This window comes from Delphinapterus leucas, chromosome 2 (assembly GCF_059928025.1).
Source record: "Delphinapterus leucas isolate spDelLeu-1000000601 "Yukka" chromosome 2, BTC_Dleu_Yukka2, whole genome shotgun sequence".
NCBI lineage: Eukaryota > Metazoa > Chordata > Mammalia > Artiodactyla > Monodontidae > Delphinapterus > Delphinapterus leucas.
Window position 1 is genome coordinate 87938748 of NC_143130.1, and position 24346 is coordinate 87963093.

General features: G+C 39.8%; 1 protein-coding gene and 1 pseudogene across 1 annotated transcript in view; one reads left to right on the forward strand and one right to left on the reverse strand.

The window, feature by feature from the left end:
* The window catches only part of SPPL2A (signal peptide peptidase like 2A), a 164211-nt gene that overhangs the window by 52237 nt on the left and 87628 nt on the right, over positions 1–24346 (forward strand). Inside the window, exon 3 of the mRNA XM_089907230.1 lies at positions 14996–15091. Coding sequence (XP_089763356.1) covers positions 15053–15091 — 39 coding nt within the window. The 5' untranslated portion in view covers positions 14996–15052. The remainder of the gene's footprint in view (positions 1–14995; positions 15092–24346) is intronic.
* On the reverse strand, positions 19242–20200 carry LOC111181559 (large ribosomal subunit protein eL32 pseudogene; annotated as a pseudogene).

Consider the following 24346-nt stretch of genomic DNA (forward strand, 5'->3'; position numbering starts at 1 on the left):
GTAATCTTGGTTGCAGGTTTTTCTCCTTCAGCACTTTCAATATGTCCTGCCACTCCCTTCTGGCTTGCAGAGTTTCTGCTGAAAGATTAGCTGTTAACCTTATGGGGATTCCCTTGTGTGTTATTTGTTGTTTTTCCCTTGCTGCTTTTAATATGCTTTCTTTGTTTTTAATTTTTGACAATTTGATTAATATGTGTCTTGGCGTATTTCTCCTTGGATTTCTCCTTGGATTTCTCCTGTATGGGACTCTCTGTGCTTCCTGGACTTGATTAACTATTTCCTTTCCCATATTAGGGAAGTTTTCAACTATAATCTCTTCAAATATTTTCTCAGTCCCTTTCTTTTTCTCGTCTTCTTCTGGAACCCCTATAATTCGAATGTTGGTGTGTTTAATGTTGTCCCAGAGGTCTCTGAGACTGTCCTCAGTTCTTTTCATTCTTTTTTCTTTATTCTGCTCTGCATTAGTTATTTCCACTATTTTATCTTCCAGGTCACTTATCCATTCTTCTGCCTCAGTTATTCTGCTATTGATCCCATCTAGAGTATTTTTCATTTCATTTATTGTGGTGTTCATCATTGTTTGTTTCATCTTTAGCTCTTCTGGGTCCTTGTTAACTGTTTCTTGCATTTTGTCTATTCTATTTCCAAGATTTTGGATCATCTTTACTATCGTTATTCTGAATTCTTTTTCAGGTAGACTGCCTATTTCCTCTTCATTTGTTACGTCTGGTGGGTTTTTATCTTGCTCCTTCATCTGCTGTGTGTTTTTCTGTCTTTTCATTTTGCTTATCTTACTGTGTTTGGGGTCTCCTTTTTGCAGGCTGAAGGTTCGTAGTTCCTGTTGTTTTTAGAGTCTGTCCCCAGTGGCTAAGGTTGGTTCAGTGGGTTGTGTAGGCTTCCTGGTGGAGGGGACTAGTTCCTGTGTTCTGGTGGATGAGGCTGGATCTTGTCTTTCTGGTGGGCAGGTCCACATCTGGTGGTGTGTTTTGGGGTGTCTGTAGACTTATTATGATTTTAGGCAGCCTCTCTGCTAATGGGTGGGGTTGTGTTCCTGTCTTGCTAGTTGTTTGGCATAGGATGTCCAGCACTGTAGCTTGCTGGTCGTTGAGTGAAGCTGGGTGCTGGCGTTGAGATGGAGATCTCTGGGAGATTTTCGCCGTTTGATATTATGTGCAGCTGGGAGGCCACTTGTGGACCAGTGTCCTAAAGTTGGCTCTCCCACCTCAGAGGCACAGCACTAACTCCTGGCTGCAGCACCAAGAGCCTTTCATCCACACGGCTCCTTAATTTGGGATGATTCGTTGTCTATTCATGTATTCCACAGATGCAGGGTACATCAAGTTGATTGTGGAGCTTTAATCCGCTGCTTCTGAGGCTGCTGGGAGAGATTTCCCTTTCTCTTCTTTGTTCTCACAGCTCCCAGGGGCTCAGCTTTGGATTTGGCCCCGCCTGTGCATGTAGGTCGCTGGAGGGCGTCTGTTCTTTGCTCAGACAGGACGGGGTTAAAGGAGCCACTGATTCGGAGGCTCTGGCTCACTCAGGCCGGGGGTAGGGAGGGTCACGGAGTGCGGGGCGAGCCTGCGGCGGCAGAGGCCAGCGTGACGTTGCACCAGCCTGAGGCGTGCCGTGCGTTCTCCCGGGTGAGTTGTCCCTGGATCCCGGGACCCTGGCAGTTACTTGGTTTTTTTTTTTTTCTTTTTTTGCGGTATGCGGGCCTCTCACTGTTGTGGCCTCCCCCATTGCGGAGCACAGGCTCCGGACGCGCAGGCAGCGGCCATGGCTCACGGCCCAGCCGCTCCGTGGCATGTGGGATCTTCCCGGACCGGGGCACGAACGCGTGTCCCCTGCATCAGTAGGCGGACTCAACCACTGCGCCATCAGGGAAGCCCTCTTACTTGGTTTTAAACATTGAAAATATTGTCTCTCACTCTGTCCTCCATCTTAAGTTTGTTTATAGTTTCTTTCAAGAAATCCATCCATTTTTCACCTGACTACCACATTATACAACTCTGGGAGGGGAATTCACGTGAAGATCTGTGTACATGGTCCCCCTGGAGTTGTGCAGTGAATAATATATACAGCCATACATAGCCCTGATTTTTTGCCTCGTGGATTGCACTTGGTGTATCTTGTTTAAAAAGCCCTTCCCCACAACTAGATCACAATGATATTTTCCTGGTATTATTTTTATAATTAAAAAAGAAAAACAGGATGGTGTTGTGTCATGAAGAAGCCATAAAGAGAGAGTGTTTATAATGCCAAAAATGTAGATTTTAGCCAAAAAAGATGACTATAGTGGAAATTTATATTAGGTTTTATAATTTGACAGCAATGTTATCTATCAAATTATGTTTTAGAAAGGCAAATGTTAAAATTTGCATTCCAAAGGGCATGTTAACAGATGGTGGGGAAGGCAGACCACAATCATGCTGAATGACAGGCTGATTCCAGTTTTTAGTCTAAATATCTACTGAAGTTAATTCTCACAATAGGTAGATGACCTTGATATGGATCATAAAAAACTGGCAGTAATTGTGAAGATCATAAAATAATGTTTGGATTTATACTTATATCATTCTGAAACATTATTTTTGGCACATCACTTGCTTACTCTGGAACGTCAACAGGTCTCCATTCCCTATCAGATCAAATCCAGCTGCTCAAGTCTGTCAGTAGAGAAACCTGTAAACTGGCCTCATTCAGTTTCCCACTTCTCATCTCCCCAGCAGATTGTATATTCCATATATATAGGTACCATGTCTTACACTCATACCTCCTCATTAACATCCTGGGAAATGTCATGATTAAAAACTGCAGCACCAGGCAAATAGGACACTATGTTTCTTAAAGTCAACTAAAATTTACTAAACTATTTGAATAAATGCTCCATGCCTCACATGAAATGGCTAAAATTCATTTGAGCAACTCTTTTCACTTTGGAGTAACTCACCTGACATCACACAAAGAAAAATACTAATGGCAGAAGCAAGTAGAAAATAACATGTTCAAAATGAGATATCAAATGAAAAGGTATTTAAAAGTTGAGGTCAGCCTCAGAACTGCTAATATGCCCGTTACAACCACAGAAATACAGGTTTACAGTAATAAGTATTGTAGTCTTCTTCAAACCCTTTAATTCAAGAAAGAAGTTGAAAGGTTACAAAAAGTCAAGGGATAGACTCACCTCAGACCAAGTTTAGGATGTTTAAAGATTGATGTCATTTATTCTTGATTAATACTGGGGATTCCATCTCACTTTAGGCATTAACACTTACTGGAATTTATAACAGTTAAGTCCAAATTAAAAGCTGACCCTTCTTTTTTTCTCAGCCCCTAGCTATAGACTTAATTATGACTGTTGAATGTATAATTTTCATTTTTAAGAGTTTGTGATACTTGTGGTACAAGTCTGGGCATTATGTTAAGGAAACCAAATGTTTTTGATCCATCTGATGACAGCTATAACTTCAGTGTCTACTGGAAAAATTTGCAGAAGCAAGAATTTTTCTTTCAACATTATATTTGACATTGAATAGAAATGTATTTCCCAAGGCAAAATCGAAAGTTATACACTTTTTAAAATTCAGTTGTGATTTTTCCCAAGTTCAGTGCTTCTCCAGGTCCACTCCTCCTGTATTCATTCTCCTTGCTGAAGTACATTCTTTGGTAGTTCTTTCATCAGGTGTCTATGGATAATAAACTCTCTTAGTATTTGTATATATGAAAAAATCTGTTCAATAACAGATATCTGGGTATTAATTTGTTTTCTAAATCCAGCTCAAACATCAATGTGCTCTTTTCAAACTTTTATTTTTTGCCTGAGAGTTTCTCTTCAGCTAGAATTACATGGTGTCCCATGAGTACCAGGGTAATGGAAGCCTCCCTATGGGATGGTTTCACTGTTACTTATGCCTGAGTACTATGGTTTTCACATATTTTTATGTTTGTTTCTTGATTTGGGCAGTCCAAATTTAGGGTAACTCTCACTCTGAGTAGTCCCTGAGGTCTCCATCACTTGCATGTCATCCTGTTTTCATCCATGGCTAGTTGGCTCACATTTGCAAGAACTCTGGGCCTTGGGCTTTCCTGGTCCCCATTCTTGGACAGTGCAGTAATTTCACAGCTCCCTGAAGGTGCAGGACCAGCAGCCTCAGCTTCCATGCCTAGATTTGTCCAACCCAAAGGCATAGGTCAGTTTGGTTCCTCCTACAGGCAGCAAAGTGTCAACTCCTTCTCCCCTCTATGTCTATAGGTTTCTGGAGAATTTTTTTTTCCCAATTTTGAACTTGGGTATAAATTTTTTTAAATTATTTTTTAATCTAGCATTTCTGTATGTTGAATGGGGTAAAACGATTCTACTCAGTATACCATCTTGGCTGAATCCCTCCACATTACCTCTTTTACTTTGGTACAGATTATCTTGAGAAACCAGAGAGTGGATCCAAAAGCAGGTATTAACTGGTGCTTTCTGTCTGTTTGCCCTTCCATGCTGGAAGTTCTTAGTTATCAAAACCATCAAAACAAAATCAGAAGAGTTTTTCTTTATTCAGAGCAGGTAATTTCAGGACCACAATGAAATCTGAAGACATCCTATTAAAAGTGACAGCTATATGATAGTAGAAGTATATGAAAGCATTGGTTTGGCAATTATACATGAGTTCAAGTGGAAAATCAATCTGGGGACCCCCAAATTTTTGAGATCAGTCATTTCATTTTGATTATTCCTGTTAGTTAAGACCAAAAGGAAAGAGAATAAAAGCCAATCCTCACATCAAAATTAATGCAATGAATAGTGGTCTTTTGTTGAAGCGCTGATGATGAGATCATGTCTAGTCCAAGCAGAAGCCTGTCGATCTCACATTGTGGTCTATATTTAATCAAGTCTTTGTTTTCAAATGCACAAATACTAGAATTCAATCTAAGATCTACACATTGCTGACTCAAATGTCATCAACTTGCAGCTTTGAAGTTGTGCCTGCTGGTCCATAGGGCATGTGGACTAGGGGGTCTGCACAAAGTTCATCAAAATTTTCTCAACAATATTGGATATAAATCAAAGAAATACAAACTAAGAAAGTTTTGAGGTACAATTGTATACCTATAAAATTAGCATAAATACAAAATCAATACCTAAGACTTTATTCAAATCTTGCTGATAAATTCCTACAATAGTTTTGGAAAGTAATATGGCAACATAGGTAGCAAAAACCATAATCTTTATTTCTTGAAACCATTAAGACCACATCTGGGAGTTTATATTATGGAAATAATTTAACCGAAGATTAAAATTATATACATGAAGCTGTTTATATAGAAGAGTGAAAAACTAGAAACAAATTATAAGTTATACTCTTTTATGTTTCAAGCCATGTTAAATAATGGTGATTTATTGAAAGATAATAGCATGGCTTATAGGAACTTCACAGTTCCAGAACTGGAAAGTCTTAAAGTATAAGACATTAAGTTGTATTGTCATCATCAAACAATGTTAACCTCTCAGTCCCAACTCTGGTACTCTGCTTTTAAGGAGATTTGGATACTCTTTAACTTTACTTCTACTATTCCTACTACTACCAAACTATTTCTCTTATGTCTCAAGTTCAAATGCCCTCAAAAAGAGTATCTGTTTGTTTTTGACATTCGCTATGTGATATTGGGTGTGAGGGGGGTTCTTTCTTCAGCAGAGCTCTTATACAAGACCACACTGTAGATCTGTGACCAGGATCCAATGTCCACAGCCCTAGTCCAGTTAATAGCAGCAAGGATAGGAAGGTTGTATGATATGCTTTTTTTTCTTTAATCTTGAGGTTACATTATTTTTGCAACCTGAAAGCCAAAATTAAAAGTTTCTTAATGAACATTACTTAGTTATACACTTAATACAAGTTGCCCTTAATTGTCCATTTTTAAAATACAATAAAAACATGACCATACTCTGTTCAGCATGATTCATATTTGCAGAGTGACTTCTGAAATTAGAAAAGGTCATATAGTCCAGCAGGGAGAGATTTCATTATGTAACAATTACTGAGATTCTATAATAAGAAAATATGGTATATTTATTTCTCATTTCATAGGTCTTAATCTCTTCCTGATACAAATTCTCAAACCGTAGCTATAGGAAAAGACAAACACTTGTCAGGTAGGAAGAAAGGCTGTCAAGAGAGATTTACCTGTTTTGTATCAGAGCAAAACATGTCTAGAAAAGAGTTGACCATGTTATGCATGGGCAAGATGAAAGAAAACACATAGCAACTATGCAAATATACTCATAAAACAAAACAAAACAAAACAAAACAAAAAAACAACCCAGTAACAAGGAAAGGAACATGGCACACCAAATGCAGTCTGGAAAACAACACAAAGTATAGAAAAAATGTAAGAGTTCTTTCTGCTAGCATGTTTATGATAAAATAAGAACTTATAAAATGATAAAACAACAGAATGAGATTTGTAAAAGAGAGAACATAGAATTTAGGAAACAAATTAAGACTGTATTAGTCAGGATCCAATCAGGAGCCAGAAACCATACTAGCTATTTTAACCAAGGGAGTTGAAGAATTGTTAACTAAGTACTGAAGAATTGAAAGGGAAAAAAGGAACAATAAGATTATAGATGAACAAAGATATAGATATAGATATAGATATATTGCAACTTTGAGGAGGGGCCCCAATGAACTGAGTACCAGGCTTCTGAGAAGGGAGTGTTGCTTAGCTGGTTCTGGGGTCTCTTAGAAGAGGAGCTCAGTAGAACTGTGACCCAGACCTGTAAGGAAGAGGTGCTGACCAGCTGGTGCTGAGGTCTTTGAGGGGCTGCAATGAGGCTGGTTCTGCAAGTGTTAAACAAACAGTGACTGTAAATTGGACTTTGTAACTGACTATGCTTCTCCTGGATCAAAGCAACACTGTCCTAGTGAAGAAGTGAGGCTGAGGTGCCACTGAAAAGAGCAGGAAAACAAGAAATGAGGAAATCCCTCCTCCCTCCTCCAGCTTTTAAGTGTCTCTCTGACACTTCCTATTAGAAGCACCTAACAGAGGGAAACTGGCAAAGGAGAAATGTGGTTTGCATGGTCCCAGCTCCAGCATCACAAACCAGGAGAAATGAAGGGTGGGTATGGAGGTGAGAGATGATATTTATAAACTGGCACAAGGGCCAAAACAATATCATTACAGAATTAATAAATAAATTTGGAACAGCAAGAAACAGATCTAAGGACAGGGTCAAGGTTTATTTTGCTCACCACTCTATACCCAGTGCTTACCACAGCGCTTGGCCCATAGCAGGCGCCCAATAAATGTTGAAAGAAAGAAAGAATGAATGAATGAATTCTCACTGCTACCAATAACCCAACTCACATGGGTTTTGTTAAGGCACAATTTATTCTAATGCTAAATTGTTTGAACTGATTTTCTACTGTTTTCTTTGAGAATCGCTTCTCCTATCATGGTGGTGGACATTATGGCCAGCAGAATAGCCATCAGTTATAGCCTGACCATGAATAGCTAAAATAGACCAGAAACTTAGAACCATCGGCCTCTGTATTAAGGGAGATGTGGAGAAAAATGAAATGCACAGTCTCTGACAATAACCTGTGAAGTGCTCACATTCTACATTGTCAGCCATGAATCTTATTGATCTTATAGAATGTATTTCAAAATTTTTTCTGTGGTGTTCTTTACCTTCATTGTATTAAAATACAGTACTCTTTTTTTTTTCCTGCATTGTGATTTGCATCATTTATTACTATCAATGGTACCTCCTTCTTATTCTGTGTAACATTAGCGTATCTTCCAGGGGAAAAAATAAGCAATCAAGGGTTTCTTTTATGGATTTTTTAAATGTGTATTTTTAGTGTGGGAGGTTTTTGTATCATTCCAATGTATTCCTTGTGTTCAGGTTCAAGACTGAATGAACTTCATCAGAGTATATAAACTGTCACAGTTAAGGCAGTGCTTCATTGTTTTATAATGGTAACTTTTCACAGTACAGAATCTATTGAGTGCTGGGATCTGCTTCTCACCTCTTCAGAAGGATACCAAATCAGAAGTCATAGTTTTCATACTTGACTGTTTCTTCACCTTCCTGGAATTCACATAATCCTGTTGACTTTGCACTTAACAAACAAATATAAATCAATCTTATTCATATTTTTTACTCTAAAGTTCTTCTGTGGCAAATCTGTCCTGAACTAGGATATTTTGACATGAGTAATTATAGCAGAATATATGCACAAAAAGTCATCGCACTCAAATATGCAATTTCATATTAGCAACTGATAATTTGAGGGGACAAGAAAGCTAGTAAGAGAAGAAAAATGGGGCGGAAAGAGGAAGATATATGTGGATACTTTTAACACCTTCTCCTCTTACCACAATGACCAGATAAAGACACCATTTCTGCTGTGAACGCCATTGCTACTTAGCCGTAGCCGAACTCCTTGAAGGATAGGATAGGTTGACAGTCAATTGAGCCCACACTATTCCCCAGCTGCCCAGATCTTGGAGAGAAGTCACAGCTTAGGCTCACCTAAGGACCACCAGACTTATAGCTTCAAGGTAGAGGGAGCACAAACACATCTAGAACTACTGCCCACTCCTTCCCTCTGACAAGTTTTCTCTTTTCTTTATCCTCTCCTGTTCCTCTGCATTTTCTAGAAAAGCTTCTAAAAACTTCTCTGACCCTTGGAGTTCTGGGTGTTGGCAAGCATAGATATTTAGCATTTCATGGTTATCTCACCCTGAATTCTTGGTGGACAGGGATTTATGCTACTGGGATTGTTTCTCAAGGTTGCCCAGTGTTGCACCACTGGTGAAGGATACACACTATCATGATGATTTACTGTTGATTTTTTTGACAGCTCCCAGACCACCTGAAGGTACATTGATCACTTGTGGTCTGAGGGTCACTGTTCCAGAACATTTGTGATAAACTACAGCTCACCTTTGAGGGAAGGACTCCATCATGTTCACTGCTTATATCCCCAATACTTAGAACTGTATTTGGAATATACTCAGTGCCCAATAAATATTATTTCTTCTCTTATATTTATTCTTTTACTAGTGGAATTTAATTTACATGTTCTAAATGTAGTTTGAGAGTTCCTTGAAAGCTAGAGCTATGGGAAAACTATCTTCCAGAGAATTCATCATTCTTTACAATGTATATAAAATCCATTGAATGTTAGTTTTTGGACAAAATCCAATGAAAATAAAAAATATTTCTGTACTACAAATAATGTATTTTAAAAGTTTTAGCAAGAAATAAGTAGTGTTAAAAATATTGATGTGAGAAAACTATACGGTGGTTCCTCAAAAAATTAAATATAGAACAACCATATGATCCAGCAATTCCACTTCTGGGTATATACCCAACAGAACTGAAAGCAGAGACACAAACAGATCTTTGTACATCAGTATTCACAGCAGTGTTACTGAGTCCAGTCTCACTCTGCTTGCTGCACGATAGGCCAATAAATCGGGAAACGAGGTGTTGAGGCAAGGAATAATGACTTTATTCGGAAAGCTGTCAGACTGTGAGAAGATGGCAGACTAGTGTCTCAAAAAGACTATCTTGGGCTTCCCTGGTGGAGCAGTGGTTAAGAATCCACCTGCCAATGCAGGGCACACGGGTTCGATCCCTGGTCTGGGAAGATCCCACATGTCGCGTAGCAACTAAGCCTGTGCACCACAACTACTGAGCCTGCACTCTAAAGCCCATGAGCCACAACTACTGAGCCCACGTACCTAGAGACCGTGCTCTGCAACAAGAGAAGCCACCACAATGAGAAGCCTGCGTACCACAACGAAGAGCAGCCCCCGCTTGCTGCAGCTAGAGAAAGCCCGCATGCAGCAATGAAGACCCAACACAGCCAAAAATAAAAACAAATAAATAAATTTATAACAACAACAAAAAAGACCATCTTATCAGGGTCTGGATGCCAGTTTCTTTCATAGAACAGAGAGGTGGAGGGGGTGAGGAAGTAAAGTAAAAAGGCCATAAGTCTTGCCAATATCTCCTGGAATGGCCAGCCTCAGGGAGGGGATGTGTTAATTTCTTCTTTCTTGTAGCCATTCACAGGTGGACAGGGTTTGGATGTTTCCCTGGATATAGGCACTTTGACTTAACATTCAGGCAGAGGGGCAGGGTTCCCCGAGGCAGGCCATTATGTATAGACAGTATCCTTTTAGTGAACAAAAGCAATGGGAAGCAAAGGTTAAAGTAAAAGAAACAGATCTGACATGTAGCCAGATTTTGTTCTTCCCTGTAACAACAGCATTATCCACAATGGCTAAAAGGTGAAAGCAACCCATAATGTCTATCAACAAATGAATGGATTTTTTAAAAATGTGGTATATACATGCAATGGAATATTATTCAGCTTTAAAAAGAAATGAAATTCTGGGACTTCCCTGGTGGTCCAGTGGCTAAGACTCTGCACTCCCAATGCAGGGGGCCCAGGTGCGATCCCTGGGTCAGGGAACTAGAACCCACATGCCGCAACTAAGAGTTCACATGCCATAACTAAAAAATCCCGTATGCCGCAACTAAAGATTCCACATGCTGCAACTAAGACCCGATGCAGCCAAATAATTAAATACTAAAAAAAAAAAAAAAAAAAAAGAAATTCTGACACATGCTTTAATATGGATCAACCTTGAAAACACGGTGCTAAGTGAAAGTGAAATAAGCTAGTCACAAAAAGACAAATAATGTATGATTCCACTTAAAAGAGGTACCTAGAAATAGTCAAATTTAGAGACAGAAAGTAGAACCGTGGTTGCCAGGGTCTGGGGAAAAGGGAAAGTGAGGCGTTCTTGTTTAATGAGTACAAAGTTTCAGTTTGGGAAGATGAGAAAATTCTGGAGATGGATGGTGGTGATGGTTCACAATAATGTAAATGTATGTAAAACCACTGAACTATATACTTAGAAATGGTTAGAATGATAAACTTTATGTAATATATATTTTACCACAATAAAAAAAGAAAAAATGTTGACAAAAATTTTTAAAGAATATTGGTCATTAGAAAGTATCTGATATTGTTTTAGCTCTTTATTTTGTAGCTCTGAACTCTGAAAAACCCATTTTCCCAGTTCAGTGGTTCTTAAAGTGTGATCTGGGGACCCTTGGAGGTCACCAGTACCTTTACAGGAAACTCATAAGGTCAAAATTATTTTCATAGCAATACGAAGATGTTATTTGTGTTTTTTTTACCTTCATTCTCTCATGAGTAAATATTGGAGTCCTGCAAAGGTCATATGACATATGTTATCACAAAAGACTGAATTCAGAAGCAGCAAGGAGAATTCTACTCTCTTCTATTAAATCAGACATATTTTTGTCTGACAAATTTGTCTCCAAAAATATAGTTATTTTCATAAAATATATTATTTATGTTAATGTTACCAAGTCCAAGCTCTCTCTGCTCGCCACATGACAGGCCAATGAATCAGAGAGGAGGTGCTGAGGCAAGGAATACAACTTTATTCAGAAAGCCAGCAAGATGGCAGACTAGTGTCTCCTAAAAACCATCTTATGGGGTTTGGATGCCAGTTTCTTTTATAGCACAGAGAGGGGGAGGAGATGAGGAAGTAAAGTAAAAAGGCCATAAGTTTTGCAAATATCCCCTGGAATGGCCAGCCTCAGGGAGGGGATGTGTTAATTTCTTCTTTCTCACAGCCATCCACAGGTGGACAGGTCCAGATGTTTCCCTAAACAAAGGCACTTTGGCTTAACATTCAGGCAGAGGGGCAGGGTTCCCCGACACATAATACATAAGCAAGCTTCCCGTTGCTTTTCTTCTTTCAGTGAAGAAAAGCAACGGGAAGCAAAGGTTAAATAAAAGAAACAGATCCAACATGTAGTAAGATTTGGCTCTTCCCTGTTACATTAACATGTAATAGGATTATTATTATAATTTTAAATGAATTAGTAAGTATTTTAATATTTTCTCTAATTTCTAATATGGAAAATAGTGATAGATAAAATCTACACTAACAAAAACTTTGGTGTTCTCAATATTGTTCAGAGTGTAAAGTTGTCCCAAGACCCAAAATTTTGAGAATTGCTGGTCCAGTTTATAGGGTGATCAGACAAACCCATTAAGATGCTAGCAAAATGACATTTCTCACCTAAAATTTTACCCATTACCTCAGGTTAATCAGGCTAATCTCCAAACTCTTCTAAATTCAGATAAAACCCAAAATTGTCTGTGAACATAAACAGTTTTGTCAAATATGGGTTAAGTAATACTACTAGCTGATAAATAATTCTGAATCTGCAAACTTCTGGGCCTGACTTTATTGCTACTGGATCAAAATTCATGCCTGCACATAGAGGATGGCAGTTGAATATTCTAACACAAATTAGGGGGTTGGAAGAAATGTACTCTTTAATTGTGCACCTTATCTATTTTGTGGTCACTTAAATATAACCCACTAATTATAGAGTTCTTATTCTACTTAGACATACAATTTAAAATTCATTATCCAGCATATAATTCGCAAAGACTGTATAAAGACTAGTTATAAAATAGTGACATCAGAAATATAGTCATAGTTTAAGATAGGTCACTCAGTCTTCTTTTAGTCTGTATAACCATGTTTTGCTTTCTAAAAGATCCTTGAGAAAAGATGTTTCTGGTAAACGCTGACTGAAACTGTCTTAATTCTTTTCCTTTGCAGGAAATCAGGTCTTATCAAGTCACGTACAGGCATAGTGGTTAAAAACTTGCCTGGTAGGCAAACCTGCATTCCAATCTCAGCTCAGATACTTAGTAGCTGTGTGACCTCAGGCAAATTGCTTACCATCTTTTATTCTATTTTATTTTTTACTTAAAAAAATTTTTTTATGGATAAGTAGTTCTTTTATGTGAAATAACACAAAGAAGCATAGCTAAAAATATTCTATTCACCCAAAAGAAGGCAGGAAAGGAAGGAGAAACTAAAGATCAGATGGAACAATTAGAAAACAAATACCAAGATGACATATTTAAATCCAACCATATCAGTAATTACATTAAGTGTAAATGGACTCCAGTTAAAAGACACAGGTTGTTAATTTGTATGAAAAAGTAATAACCATATACAAGTCTCCCCCACTATCCAAAAGTGGAGGATTCCTGTGAAAACTTTTGTAAGCCAAAATGGCATAAAGCAAAAAAGCAATTACTTAGGACACATCTTGTTAATAGATGCACAAAATAAATCAAGATAAAGCACAGATGCTCAAAGCTATGGCGGCCTAATGCTGGGATGCTGAGTGTAGTTCCCAGGGAAGGAGCTTGGAGGTGCCGTTCTTGATGCTCAGGGTTTGCACCACCTCTAAAGCAGCTCACTGCACAACAAACACTGAAAGTTATTTTCGGTTTTCACCTTTTTTCGTAAAAGTGAAAATCCTCTTCAGATTTCTTTCATTTAGCGACAACAGGTACCAATGTAGGTCTTTCATCAAAGTGAAGGAGGTAAAGCAAACTTTCAAAAAGCAGTGCATACCTGTATTGTCTATAAGAGAAGCACTTTAAAGATACAAATAGATTACAATTAAAAAAGAGATGGGGGGCTTCCCTGGTGGCGCAGAGGTTGAGAGTCCGCCTGCCGATGCAGTAACACGGATTCGTGCCCCGGTCCGGGAAGATCCCACATGCCGCGGAGCGGCTGGGCCCGTGGGCCATGGCCGCTGAGCCTGTGCGTCAGGAGCCTGTGCTCCGCAACGGGGGAGGCCACAACAGTGAGAGGCCCGCATACCGCAAAAAAAAAAAAAAAAAAGAGATGGGACCTGGTAGCCCTACAAGCATTTGGTATTAAACGTAAACTCTGTGCAATGATGACTGGGATGATAAGAAGAGCAGGACAAATATTTGAGCAGGAGAGCTGTCCTTTCTTGATTCCTTCTGGTGAGCAGGGGTTGCTGCTGACATTTCTTCTGGTCTGAGGTGGTGGGATCTAGGTCTTTCCAGATCTTTCCAGTTCACCTCCAGTGTTTTAATTGCTCTGGAGATACAAGGGAGCAATAAACTTGGGAAGCTGCCCTTTGCACTTTGCCTATAGGCTCTCACTTTCAGCTCACCATCCTACGGTGGTTCTTCCTCTCAAGTCCTTTCTTTAGCACAGGACGCTGCCTTCGGGGGAGAGGGGCGGTAGCACACAACACCGCCCCCTTCTCGGCGCCCGGTCAGGGCCTCTCAGAGCAAAAGCTGGAGGCTGAGAGACGTAAGGGTACCAGGGTGGCAAGGGACGGACCCCTGAGTGCAGGGCTCGAACAGATATAACAGGGACCAAGAGGCTGCAGCACAGCGCCCCCAGGGTTCTCCCCCGGCGCCGCGTGCAGAGCCGGAAAGGCGCCGCTTACCATCTTTTAATCTCATTTTACCTATCAGTAAAATAGAGATATTAATACCTTTTCCCAATGGATTAAGTACGAATTAAGTAATGGGTAAAAAGCAATTAGCCCAGTCCTGGATCCATATTAAGCACCTGATCAATATTAGCAACTATTTCAAATACTGTTATTGGCTTCCATTACACTATCGAGCTATTTCTAATTAGAAATAAGAGAAAGAAATCAAAGGCCTTGCTGTTATCATTTTCCCTCTTTCCTTAGGAAATGCAGAGACTGACAACACTAGGAACTATAGAAAGGGAAAAGCAGGCACTCTTCTGTCTGTCCTCTGAAAGCAAAGGATAGTCAGAGAAGAGGATTAAGCCAAGTCATGTCTCTTGTAGCCCCAGTTCATCAATTCTAAAATGAACATTTATTTCACATTATAACACCTCTGCAATAGGGATATGTCTTACAATGCTTAACTAGCAGGGTTTTTTCTTTCTTAATGCTAAATAAAATAATGGCAAATCTTAAAATTCATGGCATCTTAAATTCAATGAAATAGAGTAATTGAGCTTTCTACTAAAAAATACTAATAGCACCCAAATAATCCCCCAAAGTACACCCTTTATTATTGTATTTATCACAGTATCTTACCATCTCTCTCCCCAGGCCTAACATGCTTATCATCCGGCACAAAGAGGTCACTTAGATTGATGGAATCAATGCATGCATGGGCTTGATCTGACCTTATTCACCACTCCTACTGTGAGTATCTGAAAAAAAATGTAGCCAAGGGAATTCTATTTCTCTTTTCTCAGAATCCAGCAGTCTTTAATTATACAGTGTTGATGTTGCTTATACTTGTTTCATGCTTGTGAACCTCACCTACCCGACTATAGTGTAAGCATCTCAAGATAAGGACTGAGTCAGATAAATTTGCCTTCCCTACAGGGCTGGTGACGTGGTATATACTTAGTGATCAATTGCCTAAAGGGATTTTTTTTTTTTACACTGTACAAGGATATATGACCATATTCCTGCCAATCTGACTCCCCTAGAATTCTGAGTAGGGGATTTTAAAAAATTCCTTTGGGAATTCCCTGGAAGTCCAGTGGTTAGGACTCTGTGCTCTCACTGCCCAGGGCTGGATTCAATCCCTGGTTGGGGAACTAAGATCCCACAAGAGTGTGGCACGGCCAAAAAAATACAATATATAAATTGTTGGAGAACTTAAAAAAAAAAATCCTTCGCTGCTCTAACAATTCAAATCACTTAGAATTTCTTTCTCCACCACTTACTGATAGTTAATGGACCCTTTGCTGATCAGAAGAGTCAAACCTACAGTGAAAGAATTACAAACTGCAGAATAGATGGTCACTAGCATAGCTGACACTGTTGGTGTATCACTCACAGACCCTCTGATCACTTTTGATCACTTCTGGTGTCTATATCCTAACTTATGTTTGCTTTGCTTCCAAAGAAGATGCTTTGTCAGTATTTGCAGAAATTCAGAATTGCCCTGGGGGAACCATAGCCATTGATTGATTGGTGCCTGAATAGAAAGCCCACCACCTTTGCCTCAAGGCTGGATAAACCCTGAGGTATAATTTATGCTCCAGAGCTCCTCACAGGATCAGGCCAAGGCCAGGGCTTCATGAAACGGCACCGGCACCGTGCTTGCTTCATTTACCCCATCCCTATCCTACTCCCTCTACACCCTTAAAAAAGGGCGTCTTTGAGACAGTTAGGATCTGAATTTGATAGTGTCTGAGTTTTTGCATAAAAATAATGGGAAAAAAACTTTTGTGTTCCAAGATTTAAACGTTTGTTTATTCTTCACCCTGGGTGTATATTCTTGAAACTCATAATGAGCAATATAAAACCATCAACAAAACCAAGACTGGAGAGTCTTTCTGCCCTGCCCTTTAGGAGGACACATTCTGCCCTGAGCAGGATAATAGGAATCAGGGAACAAAAGAACAGCAAACAATAAGAACTGACCAAACAGCATTTCACAATCGATTTTATTTTATTTACAAGTGATATTTACCTAATTTTATTTTTGACAATGTCTGGCTTCTTTGCTGAGCTTCTTAGTGGCCTTTTGGAACTAAAACTGTAGTGCAAAATGAGCTGATCGACATTTTGATAAAATGCTGCAAGATCACATAACAGAAATGCATCCTCTAATAGGCTCTGATTTCTCTCTCACTGCATCCCTTATAATGTAGTAGTCTTTCCTTATCAATGGTTTCTTTTACCTGTGGTTAACCACTGTCGGAAAATATTAAATGGAAAATTCCAGAAATAAACAATTCATAACTTTTAAATTGGGCACCATTCTGAGTAGCGTGATGAATCTTGTGCCATCCTGCTCCATCCACCTGGGACGCAAACATCCCTTTGTCCAGCATATCCATAGAGTATACACTACCCACTGGTTAGTATAGGAAAAAACAGCATACCTAGGGTTTGGTACTATCTGAGGTTTCAGGTATCCACTGCGGGTCTTGGAAGATATCCCTACAGATAAGGGGGACTGCTGTACTCTGGAGTCTCAAAAACAAATCTCAGGATCTATTCTAGTGAATGGAACAGTTATACAAGTTTGTACACCTTGGCAGGCAGTTTCACAAATTTGTTTCTGAATTTCTTCAAAGCTCTTAGGTGTGGTAGATGGAAGTGTGGATGGTGACAACTCTGGGACTGAATTCTTGTTCTTTTCCTTTTATGGCATTCAGCAAGTTGTTTAATCTTCCTGAGCTTCAGTTTTATTTCCTTAATAAGACTGTTATAAAGAAATGAATGAGATAATATGTAGTTGGTGGGGCAGCTGTTTGAGATGTTAATTTATATCTTGTTCAGGCTGCTATAAGTATTTCTGCCTCCCCGATCCAAGGAAAGCAACCATGTCTGCCTCCAGGAGTAGTTAATGGCTTTAATGTTGCAGGGCCAAAATTAAAAGTTGTCTGACACTCAGAGCATAACCTTTGGTCTAGTCCTGAAGGTGATCCAGCTAGATTGTTGCAGATGGCAGGAGACATTAAGGGTTGGGAGAAGAAGTGGACCAACACTAGACAGTAAACTATTTGGGAAACACCTCCCCATGTTTAGAGGGGATGCATTTATGGATTTCAAGAGAGTCAGGGACATGTGCCCTACTCCCACACAGTAGCAGGATCCAGGGCCTCTGATGGTGGCCAGCTTGTTACAAAATTGTATGTGTCAAGATAGAATGATAGAACCTATTTAACAGTTTTTCGGCTGGATTTATAATTTTAAGATATTTAACATATAGTATATGAACCTCCATTTGTATTCTTGTCCTAGGTCCTGTAAATATTTGGGGTGGCCTGGAAAAGGGGCCATAAGGACTTGGATCATGAACAACCAACAGTGGTAGCTAATGTGGTCTGAAGAACAGAGAGCCCATCTCAGAATATTATGGAATGTGTAGGACCCTGGGATGGTATAGAAACCCCTAATAAATTGTCTTCCCCCTAAAGTAAACATGACAAATCCTGAATTTCTCATCTCCCTTGACCTAGGTGGCTCAGAGCCAAATTTAACTTCATTTAGAACAAAATAGGGGCATGGATTTTTCTCTATCTTGTTCACTGCTTTATCCCTAGCACCTAGAACAGTGCCAATACACTTTGTTGAATGAATGGATTCTTGCTTCGAGTGCCAAGGACCAAACTCCCACCTGCCACATTGTGTAAAGCTCCTGGTTTTGTGCTGTCACATATTAGGTGTCAGTGTCAGGCACTCATTTTTGCCAAATGCCATATAATACATCTTTGTATCTAATGTGTCAGATGAGCCTAGAATACCTGTTTATTTATTAAATTGTTTTAGCACCTTTAGCACTGTCTGTTATGCACAGTCAACTAAGTACTTCACCTGCCAGTTTTCCTCACTCCCTTCCTAAGTCCTAATCCCACTTTTCTGATGGAGCCCCTGTCATAAATCCAGAGTTTCTTTGGCCCTGTATGTGAAACCAATTCTGTTTCAGAGACCACAGCCTTAGGGCTCTAGATCCTTCTCCATCTATATGCAACTTTTCCGCCCTTCATAGTATAGTTCTGTTCCTTGGTTGTGCCCACATTTAACATAGTACCTGCCTTCTCTCCCATCCTAGATACAATCCCAAAGTTAGAAATTCCCTTACCAACACCACCAGGTATCCACACGAGAGATGCTCTTTGATCTCTGGGCCAGAAAGTGATGCTTCTACTGTCACCCTTCAGGGCAATTTATTTAGGGAAGAGTTGTAGAAAGGGCAAGTCCATTTAAAAGCAACCTTCTTTCTTGGCACTGAGGACTGAAGGGTATTGTTTTAAAGCCTTCTGTAACGCTCCATGTACCTCTGTGTTTCTCAGCTTCTGCCATCTATAGAGAATACACCTGTTCTCAGAGGACTGAAAAACCACATGGTCTCCACCCTGTTGTTGGGATATAGTCGCAATCATGGCTAGAATTTTATTAGTCTGAGTTTGACCTTTTTCTGTGTGTATTCACTAGCTTAGCGATTTAACTACTCTGAAACTCTATTAGTACCAAGCTCAGTAAGCTCCTAATTTGTACACTGGAGGCTCCTTGCAAGCAAGAACTGTGCCTTTTGGTTCTGTATCCCCAGCACTTAGTACCCCGCCTGGTATGTAGTACTGTTCAGTGAAATCCCTCCTAGGGATAGATTCTGTCAAGAACTGTAAAGAGTCTAAGTTTTACCCTACTTGCAAGTTAACAAGTTAGCCTGTCATAGTTTCATGGATGCTGGTAAAAGACATGAGACTCCTGTGTCAGAGTCAAAAATGGTTTATTACTCATAGCAATAGTAGTAGCTAGAGTATCTGCCTTTTTAAAGTCAGTTCCCCAAGACCTAGTTTCCATAGGGCAATGGGAATAGGGCCAGTTAACACCTGTACATGAAGAACTCTGAGCTTAGGGAGCCAAAATCTTTGTTTTACTTTGCAGAATTTTCATGGTTTTATTTAACACAAATAAAACTTGCACATGAACTGTTCATTTTCTTCACTGTGCAGCCTGGCATTGCGATCAGTGACTCACGGCCAGCTGGGCTGCTCTTTCCACAATGCCTTTGAGGTTCTTGGAGGAAATGAGAGCCATCTCAGCAAGATTTGTTGCACATCAGCAGCACTTCCAGCTTTTTGATGTTGTAGACCAGAAACTTCTAGAAGCCACTAGGCAGCATGTGCTTCATTTTCTTGTTGCTGCCATGACCAATATTGGGCATCAAGATCTGGCACTTGAATCTTCTCTGTACCCTGTTATCGATGCCTCTGGGTTTCTGCCAGCTACACTTAATTTTGACATATCAGCCTGACTGGTGCCGGATGAACTTCTTGGTCTTCTCTTTGATCACTTTGGGCTTCATAAGGTGTCTGAGAACAGTCATGATGCTGGGTTGGAGATGGCTGCTACCTCCCCTGAATCTTTTATAATGGGCAGTAAATATGCCTACCCTTTACTCCAGAAGGACACCCTGTTGCCATCAAACATTCTTGAAAAGGTAGTCTGGAACAAAGTGCAGTTGGTGCCTCATTTACAGGACTTGCAGAAATGGGAGTGACCCACGGAGAAATGTCTCAACAGACGGCTGAAGTGAAGCAGAGGTGGCAGCAGCCTGAAGTTCACTTGCTCCTGCCCAACCCAATCTCAGAAGCCTCCAAGAGCAAACAGTTTTTTCAGTGTTTCAGGAGCACTGTGTTCATTCTGGCTTCTACTTCTTTGGTGGTCCAATACTCCCTGCCTTGAATGCCTTTTCCTTACTCCTCTACTATGTAAATCTTATTCATCTTTCTAGATCAGATTCAAATTCCACTCTCCTGTAAAGCATTCCCTGACCAGCCCAACTCACAGTGATTTCTTCTCTGATATTACAGAGTGATTATTACCTATATCAATCATATTGACACTTAGGAAGTAAAAATAATAACACCAACAACCTCTGACATTTGTGTTTTGTGTATCATTTTACCTTTTACTAAGTATGTTTACACAAACTGTTCCCTTTGACTCTCACAGCAATCTGTAAGACATGCAAAGGAAAATATTATTTTCAATTTATAGATAAGGAAAAGCAGAAATTCAGAAATGTGCCCAAGGTCACCTAGTTAATAAACAGGTCATCAGATTTAGCATTAGTTCCCAGGCTCATAATGGCTGCACTATGCCATTTCTTCTTGCTGTTTAAACTCCCAAATGGATTTATTTCATGTAGTGTTAAGTCTCAGAGAGACTTGATACTTTCCCTCTGGTCAAAGAGTAGGGGTGGAGATTAGAGTTACAGCAGAGTCTAGTGGTTAAGGGTCCTGAGTCAGACAAACCTGCTGTGGAGAGATTTCTTGGGCTCACCAATATACAGGTTGCCTCACCTTCCAGAACATGGAGCTAAACCACATTTCGCAGGTTCCCTTGCATCCTAGATTCCCATGAGACTGAGTTCTAGCTGATGGAATTTGGGCAGAAGTGATGTCACTACTTCCAGGTCTGACCTTGAAACATCCTATTCAGTCTTCCATGCTCTCTTTCCATCACTCCAGGCTGACTGATGATGGGGAGATCTTGAAGCTACAATATGCTTAAGCCGTAAGATGGAAGGGGCCTGTGTACATGAGTCACTGCTTAGAGGTGAGCTGCCTAAGAGAGCCACCTGATGAGGACCATCCACGCTGCACTTTGCCCCAGCAAGAAACACATTTTATTGTGTCACATTACTATGATTTGGGGATTGCTAAACCAGTTACCCTACCCTAATACACTTGAGATTAAAATCCAGCACTATAATCCACCAGTTTAGTGTGACTTTCTGTGTGGTACTTAGCCTTTATTTACCCATTTTTATGATGGAGATAATAATAATACCTATCTTACAGAATGCTTGTGAGAATTAAATGAGACAACATATGCAAAGGACTAAGCACAGTGTCTGGCACATAGTATAAATGCTATTTAATCAATAAATACTATTAACTTTTCATGTTATTATTTCTAACATTTTCTGCTGGTTCCAAACAAAACTTTGAATTTCTGTTTTTCCAACTTGTGTTAGAGGAGAAAAGACAGTGCTTCCTCTCACTCTGATTACCTTATGATAATGAGAATGAGAATGGCTCAGGGTTAGTCAGGGTTAGAGTCAGTCTGCACACAGACCTTGTTTTCTGGGTGTCCTGTCAATCCATTCTTCCCTGCCCCTAGGGACTTAAAACCAGTGAGGAGGGGAGTTCCCTGGTGGCCTAGTGGTTAGAATTCCGGGCTATCACTGCCATGGCCTGGGTTCAGTCCCTGGTAGGGGAACTGAAATCCCACAAGCTGCATGGCCAAAAAAAAATTTTTTTAAATAAAATAAAATAAAACCAGGGAGGAAAAACAGCAACAAAAAATTTATAAAGCTATTGCCATTGCAAAAAAAAAAATCAAAATCTTCTGAAAATCTCTGAATATCATACTGGAAATATGTATTTCTAACTAAAGGTGACATTTGATAATGCTTAGTCTTAATATTCACAATGAATTCATCAGCTGTGGTTGGGTCATTTGAAATGACACGACTAAATCTTTCAAGTAAAAAAATTCGGGGCTTCCCTGGTGGCACAGTGGTTAAGAATCCGTCTGCCAATGCAGGGGACACAGGTTCGAGCCCTGGTCCGGGAAGATCCCACATGCCCCGGAGCAACTAAGCCTGTGCGCCACAACTACTGAGCCTGCGCTCTAGAGCCCGTGAGCCACAACTACTGAAGCCCATGCACCTAGACCCCATGCTCTGCAACAAGAGAAGCCACCGCAACGAGAAGCCTGCGCACCGCAACGAAGAGTAGCCCCCGCTCGCTGCAACTAAAGAAAGCCCGCGCGCAGAAACGAAGACCCAATGCAGCCCAAAATTAATTAATTAATTAATTAATTTAAAAAAATTCTATTCTTTGGGTGATAATGATGTGTCAGTGTAGTTTCATCAGTTGTCACAAATGTATGACTCTGGTGGGAATTCCCTGGTGGTCTAGTGGTTTGGACTCCACGCTTTCACTGCCATGGGCCCGGGGTTCAATCCCTGGTCATCCCACAGGCCACAAAATGTGGCCAAAAAAAACCAAACAAAAAAAAACACAAATGTATGACACTGGTGAGCGATGTTGATAATAGGAAAGGCTATTCATGTGTGGAGGCATGGGGCGTGTGGGAACTCTCTGTACTTTCCACTCAATTTTGCTGTGAACATAAAATTGCTCTAAAAAATAAAGTCCATTAAAAATTCTATTCACCATTACTGAATTGAACTTATAATTATAAATACTTTCTCTAATGGGATAATTATGTTATTAAAAAGAAATTACTAGAGTTTTATCTTGAAATGATTGGCACAGAGTATTCCCAGTACATTTTTTTTTTCTCTAGTTGGTGACAACATAAACTGAAGCTCAGATTGAGCCACCTCTCTGACACTTGGGAAACTGATGACAGGACAGATAAAGGCCTGTCACGGCTGATTTCATGTTATGACTTGTTAATGTGTCCAGCCTACCCACAATGGTTCAGGGAATTAAAAAAGGATCCCAAGGGTATGCAGCAAGAACATTTCTTGCATGAGCAGATTGGGAAAATAAAGAACATTTTTTTGAAAATTTGCTTGATGGCCCAGGTTTAAATATAGGCCATAGGATAAAGAGCACTTTTCATTCACTCTCTTGCCAATTATCCTGTTGCTTGCTCTCACGTTGTCTACTGAACAAGTAAACATGGGAAAAGCTATAGGCTCTGAAATCAGTCAGCCTGGATACAAATTCCAGCTATGCCTTGGCCAGATTATTGAACTTTTCAGGTGATTGCCTTCTTCATCTGTAAAATAAGAACATAATAGCACTGACCAATGGTGAATACCTAGGAACTGTTTTGTGCTTTGTTGTTAAAAGATTGAGAACCAGGTTTTGATACAAATTTGGAATAAAGTATACCAATCTAAAAACTCCTGAGGGATTAATCACAAAACTGTTAACAGGGGACTTCCCTGGTGGTGCAGTGGTTAAGAATCCGCCTGCCAATGTGGGGGACATGGGTTCAAGCCCTGGTCTGGGAAGATCCCACATGCTGCGGAGCAACTAAGCCCGTGCGCCACAACTACTGAGCCTGCGCTCTAGAGCCTGCAAGCCACAACTGCTAAGCTCATGCACCACAACTGCTGAAGCCTGTGCACCTAGAGCCCATGCTCCACAACAAGAGAAGCCACTGCAATAAGCCCGCGCACCACAACGAAGAGTAGCCCCCGCTCTCCACAACTAGAGAAAACACACGCGCAGCAACAAAGACCCAATGCAGCAAAAAATAAATAAATAGAAAAATATTTTTAAAAAACAAAAACAAGACTGGTAACAGGAGATTTTAGTACAAATAATCAATTTATTAATCTCCTTAACCTCTCACTAACCCCTTCACCCTTCTAATACTAAAAGTTTATACACACAGTTTTGGAATATGAAATATTTTATCAAAATATACTAATGTTCCATATTATTAAGGAACTATAATCTTGGGATTGCTTGCATTTTTTCCAATTGTTTACTGTTAAACAGAAAGCCTATTGAGAGATTTTATAAACATTAAAATTTGAAAAATCATTTCTATTTTCTTTTTTATACAGCTATTTTCATTTTAAAACTGATTTATCATGCAGTCATATTCTAAGAAAAGCTTTCAATGAAATTATATAAAATACACTGAAGTTATAATTTAATACACTTTTATCTGGTTCGAGTGCTAAGAGGTTTAGTTCAGCCCAGGTTAATCTGTGTTGCACAGAGCATAGTGGTTCAGTTCTGGACCTAAGGAAGGTTTGATCTGAAAATTTGGACCTCTCTACCAGCTCAAAGAGATTCAAAACCTTGGTTTGGCCTAGAATTGAACTAGTCCCTCCAGAAATCCTCCAATGAGAATTTACCTAAAACAAGTTAAAATCAGACCAAGGTCTAAGTCGGGGATGAGAATTTTTCACTTTGATGCATTCTA